This window comes from Gopherus evgoodei, chromosome 3, assembly GCF_007399415.2.
Source record: "Gopherus evgoodei ecotype Sinaloan lineage chromosome 3, rGopEvg1_v1.p, whole genome shotgun sequence".
Lineage (NCBI taxonomy): Eukaryota > Metazoa > Chordata > Testudines > Testudinidae > Gopherus > Gopherus evgoodei.
This window is the reverse complement of record NC_044324.1, coordinates 166,622,754-166,646,801: the sequence shown is the minus strand read 5'-3', so window position 1 is coordinate 166,646,801 and position 24,048 is coordinate 166,622,754. Positions and strand designations below refer to the sequence as shown.

At 42.0% G+C, this 24,048-nt stretch overlaps 1 protein-coding gene across 1 annotated transcript in view; it reads right to left on the bottom strand.

Moving 5' to 3' along the window:
- PLB1 (phospholipase B1) overlaps positions 1-24,048 on the bottom strand; it is a 123,186-nt gene that overhangs the window by 70,550 nt on the left and 28,588 nt on the right. The window contains exons 15-19 of the mRNA XM_030554284.1: positions 12,751-12,819; positions 12,182-12,262; positions 9,765-9,831; positions 3,443-3,501; positions 747-820 (exon numbers count right to left, since the gene is read on the bottom strand). Of these exons, the coding sequence (XP_030410144.1) occupies positions 747-820; positions 3,443-3,501; positions 9,765-9,831; positions 12,182-12,262; positions 12,751-12,819 (350 nt within the window). The remainder of the gene's footprint in view (positions 1-746; positions 821-3,442; positions 3,502-9,764; positions 9,832-12,181; positions 12,263-12,750; positions 12,820-24,048) is intronic.

Below are 24,048 nucleotides of genomic sequence, written 5' to 3'. Positions count from 1 at the left end.
GTGTAGTAAATATCAGTGCCAGATATAAAAGCCTAGGCCTGTACTGATTGTAACTAGTGCCTGCACTGTATAATGTAGCTAAAGTGGGGAAAGGGTCAGGAGAAATATTGACCTTGTGTGGAGCGAGAGAAGCAATGAGGACCCAATTCTGCAGTCCATTTGCCGGTAGAACTCCATTGACTTCGGATGAGAGGTGTGCATTTGCAAGGCTGGAGCTTTGGAATGAGGGCTGAAGTTTGTTCAAATGAATAAAAACCTTATTTCCTACCAAGAACACAGATGTGAACAGGTGTCACTCCCAGCCTGCTCTAAAACAAAGTCCGCACAGAGAGTGAAGCCAAACTCACTCCCCTCTTTGGATTTGGCTTTATCAACAAAGAAATGAATAAGAACAACGTTCAGCTCAAGGCTCCTCCCCAGGTTGGGATGCTCCTTGGGAGTGCTCAGGAGAGCATTTCCTTTATATTCAGAGGCAGGTGACTATGACCTGACCTGAGTCAGCAAAACCCACTTAACTATTTCCTAGTAAGATCAACACCTGCTAACCAGCTAATATATTTCAGGAATACATTGTCAGCCTGTCACAACAGGCTCTCTCCTGTGTTTTTAGTGGTAGCCTAAGGAGATTCTTATGTCAGACGAGAAATGTATCTCAGCAGCCATAGGGCCCAGAGTTCAGAGACCATGACAGTTTCCCCAAGGACAAAAACAAGCATTTAGATGGGACAGAATTTTAGGGCACTCACCTCCAGGAGAGACCTCGGTACTGTGTCAGAACATCGAGAACATCGTTTGGTTTGGACCCTGCCCCATTACCTGCCTGATACCAAGGAAAAGGGAGAGTGTGAATAGACCTTCCAGATAAAGCCATCCACTCTGTCTGATCATAATAAAAGCAATTAGAAGAAGGGTTAATGAGCCAAGCTACACTCCAGATACATTATTTGTTCTTAAAAGGATTGAGGGTATTTCAGTTCCACACCACTGAAGCCTGCCTATTCTTGATGAGATGACACAGAGGTGTAACCCACATTAGATATGATTGACTTTTAAGGGAAGTTAATTTAGAGCTTGTCAAAAATGGGAACATTTTCAGGGACAATTTGTCCCTTTTTGTTGAAAATTTTTTAAACTTTCCAAAACAGCTCTAAGTCCATTTAAGATAATAGGAATAAATACACTGGCAGCATGCAGCCTGGGACTCCTGCTGGTGGGGTGGGGCAGGTGGTGGCACATGGCCCAGGACCCCTGCTGGTGCTGGGAGGGGGCCAGGTGGTGGTGCGTGACCTGGGACCCCTGCTGGTGCTGGAGTGAGAGAGTTGGTGGGGCTGGCAGGCTCCCTACCCAGCTCCATGTATCCCTGCAGATCCTAGTGGGATGGAAGGCTAAGGAGGCTCCACGCACTGCCCCCGCCATGAGCTCCAACTCCACAGCTGCCATTGTCTGGGAACCACAGCCAATGGGAGATGTGGGGGTGGTGCCTGTGGACGGCAGTGCACAGAGCCCGTGGCCCCCCAGCTAGGAGCTGCAGTGACATGCCAGCCACTTTTGGGACATCCCCCCGGCACCCCAATTCCCTGCCCCAGCCCTGAGCCCCCTCCCGTGACTTCCATGACCTCCGTGACAGACACACAGCCTTAGTTATAAATGTCAAAAGACTATTTTACATAACATGCCAGACAAGAAGGAACTTTGGGGGCAAACAAAGTTGAGTGGGTTTCCTAGGAAATACTCAAGGGAAGCAAATGCAAATTTCCACCTCCAGACCCAACCTTTGGATGCTACACTCTGAGGAGAGAAGCACTGTCTGCTGATTACCTATTCGCCATCTCTGACTATCAAAGACACCAGTTGTATAACGAAAAGGCTAACCTATGCATAGAATCATAGGACTGGAAGGGACCTTGAGAGGTCTTCTAGTCCAGTCCACTGCACTCAAGACAGGACTAAATATTACCTAGACCACCCCTGACAGGTGTTTGCCTAACCTGCTCTTAAAAATCTCCAATAATGGAGATTCCACAACCTCTCTAGGTAATTTGTTCCAGTGCTTAACTACTTTGACAGTTAGGAAGTTTTTCCTAATGTCCAACCTAAATCGCCCTTGCTGCAACTTACGCCCATTGCTTCTTGTCCTAACCTCAGAGGTTAACAAGAACATTTTTTTCTCCTTCTTCCTTGTAACAACCTTTTATATACTTCAAAACTTATGCCCCCCAACCCCCAGTCATCTCTTCTCCAGACTAAACAAACCCATTTTTTTTTCAATCTTTCCTCATGTTTTTTAGACCTTTAGTTGTTTTTGTTGTTCTCCTCTGGACTTCTCCAATTTGTCCCATCTTTCCTGAAATGTGGCACCCAGAACTGGACACAATACTCCAGTTAAGACCTTATCAGCATGGAACAGAGCAGAAGAATTACTTCTTGTGCGCTTGTTCTGAGTAACAGCTGTTATGAACTTGTAACCACAGAAACACTGCTTGGCGGGATTTGAAAGACTGATCACCTGCTAGAGTCCTTGTTTAGTTGGGAGTGATCACTAGTAAGTCTATTAGCATGTGTGCAGGCCCTTGTATTATTTGAAATACGTTTTCTCTGTATTGATTAATAATAAATGTGCTTGCTTAGAAAGGGCTTTCTGGTACCTTATAACAGTGGAAAATCACACTGTTTGTAGCCTCTGAGAAGAAAGCAAAGCAGGCCTGCTTAGGCAGTCAGGCTTGTTGGGGAACTCACAGAGCAGGCAGAGAACTATGCAGCCTGGAACAATCCCAGTCAAGAGGGAGAGAATCATGGATCTCCTTCCAAGAGAGGTGACAGCTGACAAACTGGGAGCCTAAAGTGAGTGCCCTTGCTAGACCATGGATGGGGAAATACAGTTGCCCTGAACTGTGACAGTCACAATCTTCCTGAACAAGAAGCCTGCTTATTGTTCCACAGAGGTGCAGTATACACAACATCTGATCTATGTTACTTTGGCTCTTCAATTATTGGGTCAAATACAAAGATGGTGCAAACAGCAGCAGCTTCAAAGACTCCAGTGGAATTTTGCCAATTTATACCACCTGGAGAACTGGCACATTTTGTTTATGCTGCTTACTATTTGTTAGGAAGGTAAGTATCTAGGGATTTTAGCTATGAGCTGTAAAAATGTATGCAATTATAGCAAGTTCACCCTAACTGTTTTTATCTGATGTGCAGCATAATCCACCAGTCCTCTCTGTGCAGCATTCCTATTGACTTAAATGGGAGTTCTTCACATAGAAAGGTTAGATCTGTAAGGTGATTAATAGTCATAGTTGGATCATGGTACAGGACAGCATGGAGAACATGATTAGCTGAACAGAGCATAACAGTGTTTGTACTACTCTCTTTCATTAGAATTCATGTCTGGCCTCGTTTCAGTCAGTTCAGCTATGGTTATTCACTGATCTGCACTTACTGTGAGTGAGTCTCCCAATGCACCAATCACCTTGATGTCTGCTGGCCTCAGATTGTGAACTAAGGGGAAAAAAAAGATTTGGAGAAGGGAGGTGTCAAGTTACACTGTATTGAAATAACTTTTCTTTGGGATAAGTATAAAGCATTTTAGAGACTCTAGTTCAATATTCATGTTAAGCCCGGTAATCATGCCAGGTAATCATGACTCTAGGTGCTTGAAATGATAAATTGACAAATACTGCAAAGAATCCTGTGGCACCTTATAGAGTAACAGACGTTTTGGAGCATGAGCTTTCGTGGGTGAATACCCACTTCCTCAGATGCATGTAGTGGAAATTTCCAGGGGCAGGTATATATATGCTAGCAAGCAAGCTAGAGATAACGAGGTCAGCTCAATCAGGGAGGATGAGGCCCTGTTCTAGCAGTTGAGGTGTGAAAACCAAGAGAGGAGAAACTGGTTCTGTAGTTGGCAAGCCATTCACAGTCTTTGTTCAATCCTGAGCTGATGGTGTCAAATTTGCAGATGAACTGAAGCTCAGCAGTTTCTCTTTGAAGTCTGGTCCTGAAGTTTTTTTGCTGCAGGATGGCCACCTTAAGGTCTGCTATAGTGTGGCCAGGGAGGTTGAAGTGCTCTCCTACAGGTTTTTGTATATTGCCATTCCTAATGTCTGATTTGTGTCCATTTATCCTTTTCCATAGAGACTGTCCAGTTTGGCCGATGTACATAGCAGAGGGGCATTGCTGGCATATGATGGCGTATATTACATTGGTGGATGTGCAGTTGAATGAACAGTGATGGTGTGGCTAATCTGGTTAGGTCCTGTGATGGTGTCGCTGGTGTAGATATGTGGGCAGAGTTGACATCGAGGTTTTTTTGCATGGATTGGTTCCTGAGCTAGAGTTATTATGGTGCGGTGTGCAGTTACTGGTGAGAATATGTTTCAGGTTGGCAGGTTGTCTGTGGGCTAGTACTGGCCTACCACCCAAGGCCTGTGAAAGTGTGGGATCATTGTCCAGGATGGGTTGTAGATCCTTGATGATGCGTTGGAGAGATTTTAGCTGGGGGCTGTATGTGATGGCTAGTGGAGTCCTGTTGGTTTCTTTCTTGGGTTTGTCTTGCAGTAGGAGGCTTCTGGGTACACGTCTGGCTCTGTTGATCTGTTTCCTTATTTCCTCGTGCAGGTATTGTAGTTTTGAGAATGCTTGGTGGAGATTTTGTAGGTGTTGGTCTCTGTCTGAGGGGTTAGAGCAGATGCGGTTGTACCTCAGTGCTTGGCTGTAGACAATGGATCGTGTGATGTGTCCGGGATGGAAGCTGGAGGCATGAAGGTAAGCATAGCGGTCGGTAGGTTTTCGGTATAGGGTAATGTTAATGTGACCATCACTTATTTGCACTGTGGTGTCAAGAAAGTGGACCTCCCGTGTAGATTGGTCCAGGCTGAGGTTGATGGTGGGGTGGAAGCTGTTGAAATCGTGGTGGAATTTTTCCGGAGTCTCCTTCCCATTGGTCCAGATGATGAAGATTTCATCAATATAGCGTAGGTAGAGAAGGGGCATGAGTGGACGAGAGCTGAGGAAGCGCTGTCCCAGGTCGGCTGAACAGTGCACTGATACACAAGTGCCCTCCCACCAACAGCACAAGAAGAAGAACTCCACATGGACTCCTCCTGAAGGTCGAAATGACAGTCTGGACCTCTACATTGAATGCTTCCGCCGGCGTGCACAGGCAGAAATCGTGGAACAACATCGCTTGCCTCACAACCTAAGTCGTGCAGAACGCAATGCCATCCACAGCCTCAGAAACCACCTGACATTATCATCAAAGAGGCTGATAAAGTAGGTGCCGTTGTCATCATGAACAGGTCTGACTACCAAAAGGAGGCCGCCAGACAACTCTCCAATACCAAATTCTACAGGCCGCTTCCCTCAGATCCCACTGAGGAATACACTAAGAAACTACAACATCTACTCAGGACACTCCCTTCACTAACACCAGAATAAATCAACATACCCCTAGAGCCCCAACCAGGGTTATTCTATCTACTACCCAAGATCCACAAACGTGGAAATCCTGGACGCCCCATCATCTCGGGCATTGGCACTCTCACTGAAGGACTGTCTGGATATATGGACTCTCTACTCAGACCCTATGCCACCAGCACTCCCAGCTATCTCCGTGACACTACTGATTTCCTGAGGAAACTAAAATGCATTGGTCACCTCCCAGAAAACACCATCCTAGCCACCATGGATGTAGAGGCTCTCTAAACAAACATCCCACACACAGATGGAATACAAGCTGTCAGGAACACTATCCCTGATGATGCCACAGCACAACTGGCTGCTGAGCTCTGTGCCTTTATACTTACACACAACTATTTCAAATTTGATGACAATATATATCTCCAGATCAGTGGCACTGCTATGGGCACCCGCATGGCCCCACAATATGCCTATATCTTTATGGCTGACCTGGAACAACGCTTCCTCAGCTCTCGTCCACTCACGCCCCTTCTCTACCTACGCTACATTGATGACATCTTCATCATCTGGACCAATGGGAAGGAGACTCCGGAAAAATTCCACCACGATTTCAACAGCTTCCACCCCACCATCAACCTCAGCCTGGACCAATCTACACGGGAGGTCCACCTTCTTGACACCACAGTGCAAATAAGTGATGGTCACATTAACACCACCCTATATCGAAAACCTACCGACCGCTATGCCTACCTTCATGCCTCCAGCTTCCATCCCGGACACATCACACGATCCATTGTCTACAGCCAAGCACTGAGGTACAACCGCATCTGTTCTAACCCCTCAGACAGAGACCAACACCTACAAAATCTCCACCAAGCATTCTCAAAACTACAATACCCGCATGAGGAAATAAGGAAACAGATCAATAGAGCCAGACGTGTACCCAGAAGCCTCCTACTGCAAGACAAACCCAAGAAAGAAACCAACAGGACTCCACTGGCCATCACATACAGCCCCCAGCTAAAACCTCTCCAACGCATCATCAAGGATCTACAACCCATCCTGGACAATGATCCCACACTTTCACAGGCTTTGGGTGGCAGGCCAGTCCTTGCCCACAGACAACCTGCCAACCTGAAACATATTCTCACCAGTAACTGCACACCGCACCATAGTAACTCTAGCTCAGGAACCAATCCATGCAACAAACCTCGATGTCAACTCTGCCCACATATCTACACCAGCGACACCATCACAGGACCTAACCAGATCAGCCACATCATCACTGGTTCATTCACCTGCACATCCACCAATGTAATATACGCCATCATATGCCAGCAATGCCCCTCTGCTATGTACATCGGCCAAACTGGACAGTCTCTACAGAAAAGGATAAATGGACACAAATCAGACATTAGGAATGGCAATATACAAAAACCTGTAGGAGAGCACTTCAACCTCCCTGGCCACACTATAGCAGACCTTAAGGTGGCCATCCTGCAGCAAAAAAACTTCAGGACCAGACTTCAAAGAGAAACTGCTGGGCTTCAGTTCATCTGCAAATTTGACACCATCAGCTCAGGATTGAACAAAGACTGTGAATGGCTTGCCAACTACAGAACCAGTTTCTCCTCTCTTGGTTTTCACACCTCAGCTGCTAGAACAGGGCCTCATCCTCCCTGATTGAACCGACCGCATTATCTCTAGCTTGCTTGCTAGCATATATATACCTGCCCCTGGAAATTTCCACTACATGCACCTGACGAAGCGGATATTCACCCACGAAAGCTCATGCTCCAAAACGTCTGTTACTCTATAAGGTGCCACAGGATTCTTTGCTGCTTTTACAGATCCAGACTAACACGGCTACCCCTCTGATACTTGACAAATATTGGCATTGATCAGAACACTCAGCAGTTAGGAGGGCAGTCATCGGGCCAAGTCTTGATCCCAGTGCTGCAAACCAATTACCGTGAACAGGCCAAGGGATTTCCCTCCACATCTATCCAAAGCAAAATTTTTATTAAGATCCAAGAAATGAACTGAAGACAGGCAGAGCTCCACTGACAGCAGTGGTGCTTGGTATTGCTACAGCTTTTAAAAGGAAACCATAATCCATCTGGGAGAGAAACACACAGACGTCTTAAGATTGCAGACTGGACTTGAAAAAGTATCACATATTTTCTCCTATTGTCTGGTTGTCATTAAACGTATCGTTATAAGCCAGGTTTTCAAGCAAGTCAGTCTTCCGTTTAGGCATCAAAATAATAAGTGGGCCGATTTTCAAGATTTCAGCATGGTGAGTGCTAAGCTAAACACTTTTGAAAATATGATCCACATTTAGGTGCCTGAATGAGAGCTGAGCAGTTGTGAGTTCTGAGCACCTAAAAATCTAACCCTGAGCTCTTTTGAAAAATCTGGCCTACATTGAGTCTTGGAAGGATTAGATTTTTATTGGTAAGTGTTGGTAAACATCAATTTCACTGTACATAAACGACAAAAGAAAATATTTTCATCAATAATTGAAATTTATAGATAGGCAATGAAAAAAAAGGAGCTTGAGAACTTAAGTATTTGAATTAAGGATATTTACTTTGTACATTTTGACATGCGTTTGAATGGTTATGAAGCCTTAAATCTTACCATCTACTATCAAATAACTGTCTGATCCCCACCCCCATTGTCTGATTCCCCCTGCCATAGTTTCCTTCAACTGTGGAAATTTAAATGGATAAATATAGTGAGTGAAATGCTTAAAACCCATAATTTTGCACAACCATGAACATTACAATTGACAAAAATTGAAAAATGCTTTAAAATAAAGATATCTGTCTGAATAATAGAAGTCAAATTTTCCCATGCCTGTCTATATTTCAATTTGTAATGTGAGACAAATAAAACTGAAAGAAGATTCTCATTTTAACATAAGACAATGCACCAATATGCATATATTGACCTTTCTACATTAAAAATGTTCTATATGCACAACATTTGTTTTCCCTTCATCTGATTTATTTCTTGACTTCTTAAGAATGTATCTATATATCCTGCATCTATAACTGGCCTCTCTTTTTGAATTTATTTCTTTGGTAATGAACCTTTATGTAGAAAACTTATCCATTATAACATATTATACTGAAAAAAGAGCACATGAAATTTTAATTGCCAAAGGAACAAAATAGATCACAGCAGTAAATTCTGAATTGCAGAACAACATTACATGCTCCTGAAAGCACTGGTGGTTCTGAACATAGAGGAAATTAAACTCCCGTTTCTCTGGCCCACAATCAGCAGAACTAACTGTTAGACCGCTCTACCATCCACAATTATAGGTAGGCAGATGACTCCAAGGTATTTTACAGAATGGACCATTCAGTGTGATTAGTAAATAGTGACTTAATTGGGAAGAGTACATCCAACTTAGATACAAACCGGATTGATATTAAGCGAATCAGATAATTTAACCAGAATTTGACTGAAGAGTCTTTCAATCTTATCTAAAGAACTCCCACTGTGGCAAAGCAGGTGCTGTATTAGGAGTCTGCAATGATCCATTTCTGTTCTGTGTCTGCAGGGGAGCTCTTGAAAACACATTAAAGGCTAAGGTCAGAGAAACCTGTGATTCCAGAAGCATGTGTCAGTAATTCAAATCTACCTCTGAGAAAGCTACCTGTAAGTAAAGGGATAAGGACTACAAAAAATAAAATGTTTCAACATGTTTCCTTGACCTTAGGCTGTTTAAACTGAAACAACACTAAATAACTAATTTTTTCATCATTTTTACTGTTTAATTTTTAATTTTTTGGAGAAGGTGCTGGCATTTGCGGTTAAGCTGGGTTGTCAGAGACCTAGGTGCTCCTTCACTTCCTTATCCTGTGCAACATTATGGCTGCTATCTGTGCCTCAATTTCCCCATCTGTCCAGTGGGGATAATTAGAGCTCATTGACTCATTGACATGCTAGGAGGCTTAAACCTTTACTGTTCATAGTGTACTTTGAGATCATTGACTGTATGGGGCTAAAGATGTAGAGATTTATTATAATTGCATATAATACTACTTGGGGAGACTGGTTAGCTTCATTTTCTGCCTTTTGTCAGGTTCACTTTGTAGTTCACCTATACTTAAGGCCAATTCTGTGTATGTGGTTTTATAAACACCACAGGGGAATTTTTAAATAGCCACCTAAAGCTGTGTCTTTTATTACTGAAATATTTGTTACATTCATGAAATCGTTTAATACTTTAAAAAAAGTTACATTTCGTGCATAAAACTAGTTGACAGTGTCCCTTTAAGATCAATTGAAACAGCTCTCTAATAAAGATTTAAAAAAATCTGTACCTGAAACAGGAACCGTATTAGAGGGATTTCGATCAAAACAGGGAATGCTTGTCCCATAGCTCCTTTCCTGGAAGTACACACAGTATGAGACATTATATGAAGCCTTTTGTGGACTCATAGGGATAAATGTTTGGTGTCCCTAGGGATTTATATATAAAAACAAACTGAAATCTTCCTGAATTTCCTAGAGTGAAACTGAATTCCACACCATTTAATTATTGCACACAAATAGGCACATCTGTGGCTTATGCTTTTGGCAAGTTATGTATTTGGCTCTCTTCAAAACTGATTTGCTTCTGTTAGGGGATAACCCATTGGTCAGAGCATCCCCTAATTCCTGGGCATGACTAAGACAAGTTTCCACCCCTCGAGTGCTTCCTCTGGATGTCCAGGGGTACCCTTCTTCTTTTGAAGGCTTGGTCTTCCTACCAGTTCATTTATCACCAATCCCTCTCTCAGGGTATCAGAAACCTTCATCCAACATAGATAATCAAACATCCATAGCCACATGCTAGAACTCCCTCTGGAAGTGCAACACTAAAAGCAACCTTAACTTTGGTGGTGCAATGGCACCAGCATGATTTTTTCATTTTGTCTTGTTTGTTATTTGTATTCACTCCTGAGCTGTAATCCTATTTATTGGCAAAGTCACAGAAGTGTTATAGAATGACTTAGTGTGTGTGCACCACTCTTTTGGTGGGTGGTGCCCATAAAATTAAAAGCCTGCTACTTAATCATAGCTAATGGAATTGCTCCTTCATCTCAAATGGTAGGGGCTTGTGCTTTTGATGGTGAGAGTCCTAAATTTAATCCCCCTTGATTTTTTATCCTAGTTTTTTTTATATCACCAATTTTAATAATGATTCTAACCAACAGCCAGGAAAATTTGATTTAAATCACTGATTTCTCATCATGTTTTGCATTTATATTTTTTTACTATTTTCTTAAAGAAAGATGGATCCTCACTGATTGAGAACCATTGAAAAATGACAACGAGTCCTGTGGCACCTTATAGACTAACAGAAGTATTGGAGCATGAGCTTTTATGGGTGAATATCCACTTTGTCAGACACATGGGACGAAGTAGGTATTCACCCATGAAAGCTTATGCTCCAATACTTCTGTTAGTCTATAAGGTGCCACAGGACTCTTTGTCACTTTTAACAGATCCAAACTAACACGGCTACCCCTCCGATACATTAAAACATGTTGATGTGAAACTAAATATATCCTTTATTGTGAATTTTGTGCTTCTTTTTGCTAACTAGGAGGATAAAATAAATTGATTAGCATTTATTTAAAAATTATATTGCTTAACTTGTTTAGTGCTCCCTATCCCTCTGGTTACCTTCTTTAGTGCCAATCTCTTTACAGGTTTTAATGGACAGGCCTGGGTTCTTCTGGATCCCGCCAGCCACTCAGCAGGGTATAACTTCTAGATTGACCCTGGGCCTCTAGGTGTGAGTATTCCCTTGGGACAAGACCCCAGCATGGGTGTGTCCTATATCTCTCCAATACAGTGACCAAGTGGGGAGTTATCTGGTTTGAGTGGGAGAACTTTGGCCTTATGACTCGCCAGTCCTTCTCTTCTAGGTCTCCTTTTCTTCATGCCATACTGTTCCTTCTCATCTCCTCACACCCTGACTTACACCCTTATGCAGGTGTAAGTCTGGAGTAACTAATGAAATCCATGGAGTTACAGTAAAGTAAGTGAGATGAGAATCAGATCCAGGACATGCAGTACCAGCCCACATCTCACGTGGGTCGTTAGGAGTGCTGGTTCAGGATGCACACTGATCTCTTACTCATGACAATGGATAATATCACCTTTGCAATGTTCAGCACTGTAGTAACATTGTGCAACATCCCTGCACTTTGGCCTTGTCTTCATGGCTCGAAAGGTTCTTCTTTTTTTTTTCTTTTTCTTTTCTTTTTTAACCTCAGGATAACCAATACAAGTGAGCTCTCCTGAGGTAAAATCACAGTGAAGACAAGGCAACTCAGTTGGACCACAATTTAAGCTCAACAAAGTCAGCCTGAGGTTGACCCTTGCCTATTTTATCTTTCAGTAAACCTAACTTGTCTTGCCTTCACTGTGTTTTTACTTTGGGATAGCTCATCCATGTTAGTTACCTTAAGACAAAAAACACACCCCTTTTAGCCTGAGATCTTGTCTTCACTGCTGACTGAAGACAATTTGGCCTGTGCTACACAAAATCCAGCTAGGTAAGAATGTGGTAGCAATATAAGTTTTCTAGTCCTCAGCCATTCACAGTATGGGAGCAAAGAGTCTCAGGCTTTGGACTCACAATTGTCCCCATGTAATAATGTTCATGAGATAACAACACTCTTGTACCAGCTCCACCCATCCAGTGTAGTCAAGTATTAACTTATTGCTATGGCAAGGCAGTCTGTACCTGAGACAGGGCTTCAGGCTCTGATGTCCGAGAGGAAGATGAGTAGTTACTATTTTTGTATGTGAACAAATATGGATATTCCTGCAGAGATAAGATACATTTAATGTAATTTCAGATCAGACAAAAATATGATTCAGGTCACTGCTGGTCCAAGTTCTTCACTCTGTGTGGGACTCCGTTTTACTGCTGAAATTGTTCCAAATACAGACAGTTCTCTCCCTTTAAAGAATAATTCACTTTATTCCTTTCAGACAAGATGCACCCAGCATCTGAACCAGTGTGAAAGATCCAGTGTAGCAAGGTGGTTTAACTACTCGCTGCCAAGAAGTCCACTTTTCAGGCAAACATCCTCAGTGGTTCAGCATTTTAAGAATACAAAATAGTTAAAGAGGCTTAGAGGCCATTTGTAACCTAAAGCTTTGTGAGCAGACTCAGGAAGGGTCCCCACACACATTTAGGAATGAGCAGTAGTCTCTTAAAACAGACACACATCTGTATAAACAGTTAGATAACTTGGAAATTCTGTAAGCAGCAGTTAAAATCTCACATTAATAAGAAAGCTCTCTTACTTGAGATGGGCACTGGGCCTGAAGCATCTTTGCATAATGATAATGTTCCTTCTGCCCAACTGGTTCCACCTAGAAGAGAACAGAATAAATGTGTCTTATACTCAGGGGGATGCAGCTGTAAATCAGGTGTGTTAGGATCTAGAGTTTTACTGCAGGCCCATCGCTAACATATAGCAGAACACAAAAACACAGTGTTGTGTGTGCCTTACGGTGGCTCTATGCATAACATAAAACCACAAAAGCAAGGAAATGAAAAGTTAAGGCATCGCACATGACCAACTTCTTACTCATCCACCTGGAGATGCCATATTTCCCCACTAGAGCTAACACCACCACCTTAACTCTGCTCCAGTAGGGATCCCAGCCTTCCAACCCACTTCCCCAATCTCCCCACTACCCTTAACAGTCACACTTCCTCCAGCATTCCTGCCCCCCCCTTCTACCTTATATTCTGGGGGGGGGAAATCACACTTCATTCATTTAGGGAGGATGGCTTTCTACAGTGAATAGTTTTTAAGGGGCCTTGTCAAAGTTCACCAGGAGCAAAACCTCTTGTGCCAACAGCCCTTGCTAATCATATATCAATTGATTGACATTCAACTCAAAAGGGCCCCTAGGTTTTCAAACCCACTACCACCATCACCAGTTTATTGCCCAGTTTAACTGCAGTTCAGTTGGATTGTTTAGCCCTGAGGCAGGCCTGGGTTCTTTGGGTTAGGTTCAGGGAGCTCTTATCTTGTCATAGCTCCAACCAGAATTCACCCTCAGAAGAATCAGGCAAGCCTTCTTATCTCATCTAGTAAGCCCTGATTGGCTACTGCCTCTTCTTTCCCCTTTTAGCCCTGGAGAACCAAGTTTGTTGACTCCACCAGTATAAGAGCCTGAGTGGCTTCTCTAAGGTGTGCTCGGAGGTGCAAGCTCACTGGCTTTTTTTCCCCCGTAACACCTTTCTGTTGGGAGAGTGTGTCAGAAAGGCAACACCTCCAGCAAGGGGCAGAAAAAGCCCAGTACCCCCTGTCACAAGCCCAGGAAAATCACAAGACTCAAAATGTGAACCTTTTTAGGGGCCAATTTTTAATTGATTAGAGCTCAGACTAATTAACTGATTTTCTTGAAACTGCTCAGAAAATGCAAGCTTTACTGAGAGATTATGTGCTGAAAATTTGGGCAGATACACTGTTTTTCATGTAAAAAAAGAGCTTGAACACTTTATGAAATGAAACACGATCTTAACTCTAACAGAGCAATGGCACCACCCTGATTCTTTCATTTTAGTTTGGTTGCTATTTTTAATCACTCCCTGTGATCCTACTTTGTGATAAAGCATCACAGAAGTGTAATATAATGCCTTAGTGCATGTGCACCATCCTTCTGGGGAACAGAGCCCACAGAATTACAAGCTGGCTATTATCACAGCTAATGTATTTGCTCTTTTATCTCAAGTGAACTGGGCTTATGCTTTTCATGGCACGGCTTTTTATTCCCTTTTTTTATGTTGCACCTCAAGGCTGGATACAGGACTGTTTTTTCTACCACTCTTGTTTCTCGTCCCACAAGATGGGACAACTATTAATGCAACATTATGGCAGCTGATGAAAACGAATATTGACAAATGCAAGATGAATATTGGAAGGAATAATTGGACTACTCTTACCTCTTGCTGGGTAGTAAGTTAACTGTAAATATTCAATAAAGAAACTTGGGCACCATTGTAGATCACTCAAGGAAAGTCTTTGCTCCATGTACAACCACGGTCAGAAAAGCAAGGGTGCATAAGGAATGGAATAGAAAACACTGAAAATATTAGAATGCTATTATATAAGTCATTGTTACATTCTTGCCTGGAATGTGCAGTTTTGATCATTCCATCTAAAAGGAAACAAGACAAAGGTTTCAGAGACAGGGGATACAAATGCTTAGAGACTTCTGTTGGAGAAGCATTTGGAAAGGAGTGTAGTTTAGAGAGGCGAGGAATAGGAAGGAACATGACTGGAATAGAGACCATAATGAATGGTAGAGAAAAAGTAATTTCGGAGCTCCCACCTTACTCTCTCATAAGCAAGCATGAGTGGCTGTTTAATTAAACTGACAAAATGAAATGTTATTTTTACTAGGGCGGCTCCAGGGCTTTTGCTGCCCCAAACAGCAAAAAAACCACACACAAAAAAAATCGAGATCTGCAGCTCTACCACCGCTGCTTCAGTCTTCGGCGGCAATTTGGCGGCTGGTCCTTCGCTCCAAGAGGTACCAAGGGACTCGCCGCCGAAGAACCCGGACGTGGCACCCCTCACCGTTGGCCACCCCAAGCAGCTGCTTGCTGGGCTGGTTCCTGGAGCCGGCCCTGATTTCTACACATTGTAGCCTGTGGAACATGTGGTCACAGTCTTATGACCATGAGATTAGTAGATTTCAAGAAAGGATTAGACATTTGTATGGATAATGAGAAGAGCCACAGTTACATTAGACAAGATTTTAAAAATATTAGAAAGGATATAAACCTTCACACTTTAGGACATAAGCTAATCCCTAACTGATGGGAGACAGAAAGGTATTTATCCCATGGGCAGGTTATTCTATTTGGTCCACCACAGAATTTATCACATTCCCCTGAATATTCTGTTATTGGCCACTGTCAAAGACTAAATGGAGCACTGGTCTGATCCAGTTGGGCTATTCCTATGTTCCCAAAATGAAAGTAAAAATATTTAATGAGTATATATAGGATGACGCATAGTACAAATCCCTCTGTGGTCACTATCCAGTTAGGGAAAAACAAGTCAGGAAGACAAGAACCCTATCTTATAGGGCTGGACTTCTCATGGTCTATTTTGTTACATGAATAATAGCTGAAGACAAGAGTAAAAGCTTCTTGTCTAAATTCTTTAATACAAATGAAAGGCACTTAGCATCTAGATATATTTCCGGAGATAATGTTGCAAAGCATTTACCAAATTAATCAAACTGCCCTTTGTAGATATTAGCATGGTGAAGTGATGGTGGACTAAATATACAAATAACTACTCACAGCTTTTCCCAACCACCTGCCAATTTGTAACAAACCACTTTCTTAAACATATAAAGTTTGTTGGAACCTTGCTCCCAACCAGCAATTACACATTTTGTAAAACATCTACGGGGCACCTGGAATTCACATATCAAGTGGAAGGAGCAGAGCATTTTGGAGACAAAAAATGGGCTTCTTCCTACTTTGCTGCCACACTGGCCCTGATTTATATCTCGTATCAGCTCCCCCTGCAGTGGGTTCGTTTTTTAGCAGATATCGCTGGATGTTATTCTGATGAGAGAAAGAGCTTCCCCTTGTCAGAGATGCTGATCAGATAAAGAAATCTTCCGTTCCTTTTAAACTCCAAAGATTCTGACCTGTCATCTAGTCTCATGCAATTGTAGGCAATCATCAAAGGGACTGCAGATAACAAAGTCTACCCAGAGAGATGCCTTTCTGAGAACCTCCAGCTTTACTAAGAGATTTCAGTGTTGAAAGAGGAGAGGCATGGAGACGAACAGATAGGGAAGCATCCAAACAAAAAACAAAAGCAAAACTGAACTAAGTATTTTTCTCACCTTAGGTCAGTTCATTGACTCAAATGGCATCTCCAAAAATATAAGAAGCCGACAGCAAATCCTGGAGAGGCCCATCTTTGACAGTACAACTTCATTTTGCTCAATGTCTGCCACACACACAAGTTTCCCAAAACGTCTCCAGAATGAAAGTGACAAGAATAAAGTATAGAAGAGGGAAATGTTAACAGGTGTAGTCAAGGGGGCCAAATAAAGGATATGTATTCAGAAGAGATGTGAATTTATACAGAGAATCATCGAAGCAGAGTGATACAGAGAAGCTGTTCCAATCGCCGGAGTTGCAGAGAAGAAGGCTCTCCCACCTACAGGTACCAGATTACTGTGTGAAGGCAGACACGGGAGTTTGATGCTAGGTGAGGGCAGGAATTTGAGCAGGAGCTAGAGAGAGAGGACAAGGTAGACTGGTGTACACATCCATGGAAAGCTTTGATCATATGGGGATGAATTGACTTCAGTGGAACCAGGATTTCACTCCTGGAGTGCAGTTTTGTACTGGACCCTGCAATGAAGGGGGAGGCAGTAGAGTTGTTTCAGGATGGGGATGTCACACTTCTTTGTACAATACGTGTGAGAAAGAAGGCAGCGTGTGGCATCTGCACACACTGGAATCTGGAGAGCTGGGATTTGGAAAGACTGGAGGAAAGGGAGGCTTAATAGGCTCCATGAAATGAGCATGTGAACCCAGGAATGACAAAGTTCTAATCCAGTCTCTAATTTTAGTGTCTGAAATGCCAGCTGCATAGTCCAGTAAGGATGTGGGGTGGGGATGAGGGGCATGAAGGTGGATTCTACTTTAAGACTTTAGTAAGAATCTCCTCTGGCTTCCCTACCTGATGCAGTTTGCCAATGAAATCCAGGATTCTTAAAACATTGGCCAAGCTGACCCCAGACAAAATGTTTCCACCTTCTGTTAACAAACTGTAATTTTTGGTGGCAAAAATTGGCAAAATTAGCTCCCTCCCCCTCAAGTAAATTCATTATTTGCGCCCAGTGGGAAAAAAATCGCTTTCATAGAAATGTCACGGAAAAAAAATTGTGCTTAGCAGATAGGCAGATTGTTGTCCGAACTCTTTCATATTTGTGTGAATTACCTCAGTAGTTTTGCACTTAAACCCATTCAAAAATAATATTTAGTTTAGGAAGTGTTTTCTGTCTTCAAATATTTTACAAATCATTTAATTAGCGCTAGTAATATCTGTGCAAGTTAAGCAAGTATCTTCAGCCCTGGTTTATAAATGGGGAACCTGAGGCACAGGTAAGTTAAGTGACTTGCCTGATCTCACAGGCAGACTGTGTGACAGTGCTAAAATTGGCTTCCAGTCCTCCTCGTATTAATTTAGCTAGTGGAACAGAGCCAAACACAATGACACAGGAGCACGACATATCTTATCATGGCATCTGCCTGGCAGTAAAAGAAGAGTTGAGATATGAACTTTGACGTTATCCTAATGAGTGTTCATGGATAACAGAGAGGCAGCCCTTTTGTACCAAGGTTACAGCCTTGATTACGATGAAAGCTATGATTATGTCATGGAGCTCATGGAAGTCACGGAATCTGTAACTTCCATTGCTCTCCATGATATTTTCTGTCCTGGGGCTGGAGCTCTCAGCCAGCCCCCTGTACCTTACAGCTCCCAGCCCCTGCTCTGGCAGGGGACCCCACAGCTCTCCAGCTGCAGTGGGCAGGGGGACTCCCCGCAGTGCCTAGCTATGATGGGTGGAGGGGGGACCCCCTGCAGCTGCCCAGCTGCCCTGTGACCCCAGAGCTCCCACGCACTGCAGCAGTGGGAGACCCAGAAGCCCCAGGAGCAATGGGTGCTGAACCCACCAATTCCTTTTGTCAGGGATATTTTTAGTAAAAATCAGGGACAGGTCCTGCCTTCCAGGAATTTTTGTTTATTGCCTGTGACCTGTCCCTGACTTTTACTAAAAAAGACCATGAAAAAAAAACTTAGCCTTAGTTGCAATTAGGTTTTAACCCTCCAGCTGCCAGTAAGTGACAGAAATTAAAACTAAAGATCTGCAAGGATTTATTCTTAAATTGTGTTTATTGAACTGCTCAGATTTTGTTTTTAGCTGCTTCACCTGCCCTAAAATGGGAACTGCAGATGCTTTGATAAATAAGAACATAAAAACAGCCATACTGGGTCAGACCAATGATCCCATCTAGTCCAATAATGCCAAATGTTTCAGAGGGAAAGCACAGAATAGGGCAGTTTCCAGTGATCTGAATTTCATGCCCAGCTTCTGGCAGTTGGAGGTTTAGGGAATCCCAAAGCATGGGGTAGCGTCTCTGACCCTCTTGGCTAATAACCATTGGTGGACCTATCCTTCATGAACCCTTAGTTCTTGTGTTATGTGCAGTGGTAAATAACACTGCTGTATTCACTTGCTCAAAACCATCTATCATATTGCCCCTTAGTTGTCTCCATTTTAAGCAGAATAATACCAATCTTTTTAATCTCTCCTCATATGGAAGCTGTTCCACACCCCTAATCATTTTCGTTGCACCTTCTCTGCATCTCTGCCAATTCTAATATATTATTTTTGAGATGGGCTGACCAGAACTGCACGCAGTATTCACGGTATGGACATACCATGGATTTATATAGTGGCATTATATTTCTGTTTTATTACCTATCCCTTTGCTACTGGTTCCTAAAATTCTATTAGTTTTGATGAGAGCTGCTGCACATTGAGTGGGTGTTCTCATAGCACTATCCATGATGATGTTTTCATGAGTAGGAATAGCTAATTTAGCCCCTATTATGTTGTGTGTATACTTGGTATTATTTTTTGAAAGTGCATTACTTTGCATTTATCAACACTGATTTTCATCTGTCTTTAGTTGTTCAATCATCAAGTTTAGTGAGATCCCTTTGTAACTCTTTGCAGTCAGCTTTGGACTTAACTATCTGCACATTTTGCCACCTCACTGTTCACCCCCTTGTTCAGATCATTTTATGAGTATTTTGAATAGCACAGGTCTCAGTACAGAATCTTGGGGGACCCAGCCCTCTTTCCATTGTGAAAGCTGACCATATATTCCTACCCTTTGTTTCCTGTCTTTTAATCAGTTACTAATCCATGAGGTGACTTTCCTTCTTATCCCATGACTTCTTATTTTGCTTCAGAGCCTTTGATGAGGGACTTGGTCAAAGGCTTTCTGAAAGTCCAAGTACATTGTATCCCCCTTGTCCACATGGTTGTTGACTCCCTCAAAACATTCTAGTAGACTGATAAGGCATGATTTCCCTTTACAAATGCAGTTTTAACTGTTCACCAACATATCATGTTCATCTATGTGTCTGATAATTATGTTCTTTACTATAGATTCAACCAATTAGTCTGGCACTGAAATTAGGTTTATTGGCTGTAATTCCCAGGATCACCTCTAAAGTCTTTTAAAAAAGAGGCTGATTTAAGCAATAGGTTACATACCACAGTTAGATTTGCAATTTCATATTTGAGTCCTTCAGAACTCTTGGGTGAATACCATCTGGACCTTGTTATTTATTGTTTAATTTATGAATTTATTCAAAAACCTCCTCTATTGACACCTCAATCTGGGACAATTCCTCAGATTTGTCACCTAAAAAGAATGGCTCAGGAGTGAGAATCTCCCCTGTATACTCTACAGAGAAGACCAATGCAAAGAATTCATTTAGCTTCTCCCCAACAGCCTTTTCTTCTTTGAGTGCTCCTTTAGCACCTTGATCATCCATTGGCCCCATTGATTGTTTGGCAGGCTTCCTGCTTCTGATGTACTTTTAAAAATTTGCTGTTAATTTTTGAGTCCTAAGCTAGTTGTTCTTCAAGTTCTTTCTTAAGAACATAAGAACGGCCATACTGGGTCAGACCAAAGGTCCATCAAGCCCAGTATCCTGTCCTCTGACAGCAGCCAATGGCAGGTGCCCCAAAGGGAATGAACATACAAGTTATCATCGAGTGATCAATGCCCCGTCACCCAATCCCAGCTTCTGGCAAACAGAGGCTAAGGACACCATTCCTGCCCATCCTGGCTAATAGCCATTGACCTATCTTCCATGAATCTATCTAGCTCCCTTTTGAACCCTGTTATAGTAGCAGTCTTCACAACACCCTCTGGCAAGGAGTTCCAGAGGCTGACAGTGCATTGCGTGAAAAAAAAAAAACTTTCTTGTGTTTTTTATTTTATACCTGTTACCTATTCATTTCATTTGGTGGCCCCTTGTTCTTGTATAATGAGAAGGAATAAATAACACTTCCTTATTTACCTTCTCTATACCACTCATGATTTTAATAGACCTCTGTCTATTGTTTCCTATCTTTTAACCAGCTACCAATCCATGAGAGAATCTTCCCTCTTATCCCATGACTGCTTATTTTGCTTAAAAGCCTTTGGTGAGGGACCTTGTCATAGGCTTTCTGAAAATCTAAATACACTATATCCACTGGATCTCATTTGTTGGCATATTTAGTCTTTCTAATTATATTTTTACACTTCATTTGCCAGAGTTTATGCTCTTTTCTATTTTCTTCATTAGAATTTATCTTCCACTTTTTAAAAGGATCTCTTTTTGCCTCTCACTGCTTCTTTTACATTGTTATTTAACCACAGTGGCTCTTTTTGGGTTTTCTTACTATGTTTTTCAATTTGGGGTATACATTTAAGTTGAGCCTCTATTATGGTGTCTTTAAAAAGTTTCCATGCAGCTTGCAGGGATTCACTTTTGTATTTTTTAATTTCTGTTTCACTAACCTCCTCATTTTTGTGTAGTTACGCTTTCTGAAATTAAATGCTACAGCGTTGGGCTTCTGTGGAGTTTTCCCCACCTCAGGGATGTTAAATTTAATTATATTATGATCACTATTACCAAGCGGTCCAGCTATATTCACCTCTTGGACCTGATCCTGTGCTCCACTTAGGACTAAATCAGGAATTGCCTCTCCTCTTGTGGGTTCCAGGACAAGCTGCTCCAAGAAGCAATCCTTTAAGGTGTCAATAAACTTTATCTCAGCATCCCTTCCTGAGGTTATATGTATATATAACTGGGGATGACTGAAAGCCCCCATTATTTAAGTGAATCATAGAATATTGGGGTTGGAAGGGATGTCAGGAGATCATCTAGTCCAATCCCCAGAGACAGATTTTTGCCCCAGATCCCTAAATAGCCCCCTCAGGGATTGAGCTCACAATCCTGGGTTTAGCAGCCAATGCTCAAACCACTGATCTACCCCTCCCCCTTTATTATTGAGTTTTTTATTTTAATAGCCTCTCTAATCTCCCTGAGTATTTCAGAGTCATTAACACCATCCTGGTCAGGTGGTCTGTAATATAGCCCTACTGCTATATTCTTATTTTTCAAGCATGGAATTACAATCCATAGAGATTCTATAGTACAATTTAGTTCATTTAAGATTTTTACTTCATTTGATTCTACACTTCCTATCACATATAGTGCCACTCCCCCACCAGCACGACCTGTTCTGTCCTTTGATATATTTTGTACCCTGAGGTATTATTGTGTCCCATTGATTATCCTCATTCCACCAGGTTTCTGTGATGCCTATTATATCAATATCCTCATTTAATACTAGACACTCTAGTTCACCCATCTTGGCCTACCTAATTATACTTTTACACTAAACTTGCCAAAATCTATACTCCTTTCTATTGTTGAGGGTTGCTTTTTTGCCTCTAACTGCCTCTTTTACTCTTTTGTTTAGCTATGCTGCATTTTTTATTTATTTATTAATTGGTTCTCTGTTTTGTTTATTTACAGTATACAGTTAGTTTGAGCCTCTTTTAAGATATTGCCTCTCCCCTTGTTGCACCCATGATAAGCTGCTCAAGGAGGATTCATTTATGGTGTCTAGAAATTGTATCTCTGCATCCCTTCCTTAGGTTATACAGACCCTGTCAATATGCGGATAATTGAAATCCCCCATTATTATTGCATTTTCTGCCTTTGCATCCTCTCTAATCGCCCTGAGCATTTTACAGGCACCATGCTGGGCAGATGATCAGTATAAATTCCTACTTCTATACTTTTACTGTTGCAGCATCGAATTTCTATCCATAGAGATTCTGTGGTACACGTTTGATTTATTTAAGATTTTTACTTAGGCTTTGTTTCACATATAGTGCCACTCCCCCACCAGCACGATCTACTCTGTCGTTCTCAGATATATATTGCAACTTGGTAGTACCATGTCCCACTGATTATCCTCATTCCACCAAGTTTCTACAATGCCTGTTATATCAATATCTTTCTTTAATACCAGGCATGCTAGTTCACCCATCTTAGCATTTAGACGTCTAGTCTTTGTATACCAGCACTTGTACATTTTGTCAATATTCAGTTGCTTGCCTTCATGTATTATATTTAAATGGGACTCTTATGTTTGACTGTTCTTCACTACTTCCTACCTGTACTTTACAAACTTCGTTCCTGTCCTTTTTACTATGCTATAGAGTGCCCCCTTTAACAAATTCATCCCTTGGGGATGTCTCCACCTTAACCGTGTGCTCCTCTGCACCTGTTGGCTTTCCCCCAGCCCTTAGTTTAATAAAGAAAAAAAAAACCTACAACATTTTTAATTTTAGATGTCAGCATCTGGTTCATTCATGAATATCTGCTCCTCCAAATAATAATAATAATAATAATAATAATTCCCTGTGGTTTTCTTTAATATAGCTCCACTAACCACCATTTATTTTAATGTAATCCTTTTTAAATATATATATGTTTGTGTGTTGAAATGCGGCTGCTGGCATCACCAGGGAAAGAAGAACCCTGGAAAATTTTTAAGAGGCAAATTTCTAAATAAAAAGGGGGGGGGAAATGCCTTAAACTGAAATTCTGGTGACAGAGCAGATACCTCTAAAACAGCAAATACACTAAAGGAAGCATTTTGAAAACACTGGGAGCAGATTTCTCTTTAGACAGGTGCAAAAAAAAAAAGTGTCTGAATTTTTGCCCCCAGTTAAATTAACCACAGTCACAAATCAGAGTGCTCTGTCCCTCTCACTCATTGATTTGCACTCACCATCAGCTAGCTGGACGTGGAAGTACCTAGAGCTCTGCCCACATTCAATTACATGCACAAATTTTGTGAATGCAAATTGCCTTTTGGCTCTTATGCTCTGGGGTTAGGAGTGTCCGTGTTTCTTTGAAGCACCAGTCCCCAGAGAGAGATATTTGCAGCTTTCCGCAGCTGTAAGGAGTCTTTCTATCCTGGATCCAAGCCTTGAGGCAGAAATGGAGGAGCCTCCAGACCAACCATCCAACTCAAAATAGGAACATTTTGGCAAAACAGTATAAAAGAGTATATTATTTGTACTGCTGTGGTACGTAGGAGCCCCAGTCGCAGATTAGGACTCCATTATGCTCAGTGCTGTAATGTTATAACTGTTATAACATCAGTTTAGGAACTGAAAGGCCAGGCCAAGACCCGGATGCATTCTCCTGAATGGGGTTCCGCGTAGCTGAGCTGTGACCCTGTGAGAGAAGCCAGGCTCACCAACAGAAGGGATTTTTCTTTACTTTTCTGTACCCTTATGTGTCTTTGTGCCTGCCCCATATTTAGGAGACTCTGTTGTTGAAAGGAGGACATCTCAGGGACTTTTCAAAATGCTTACTACAGTGTACATAGCTTTGTAACTGGAAGGAGAGGTCATTCTGGACTCTGTACTACACCTTTAAATATAGAGTA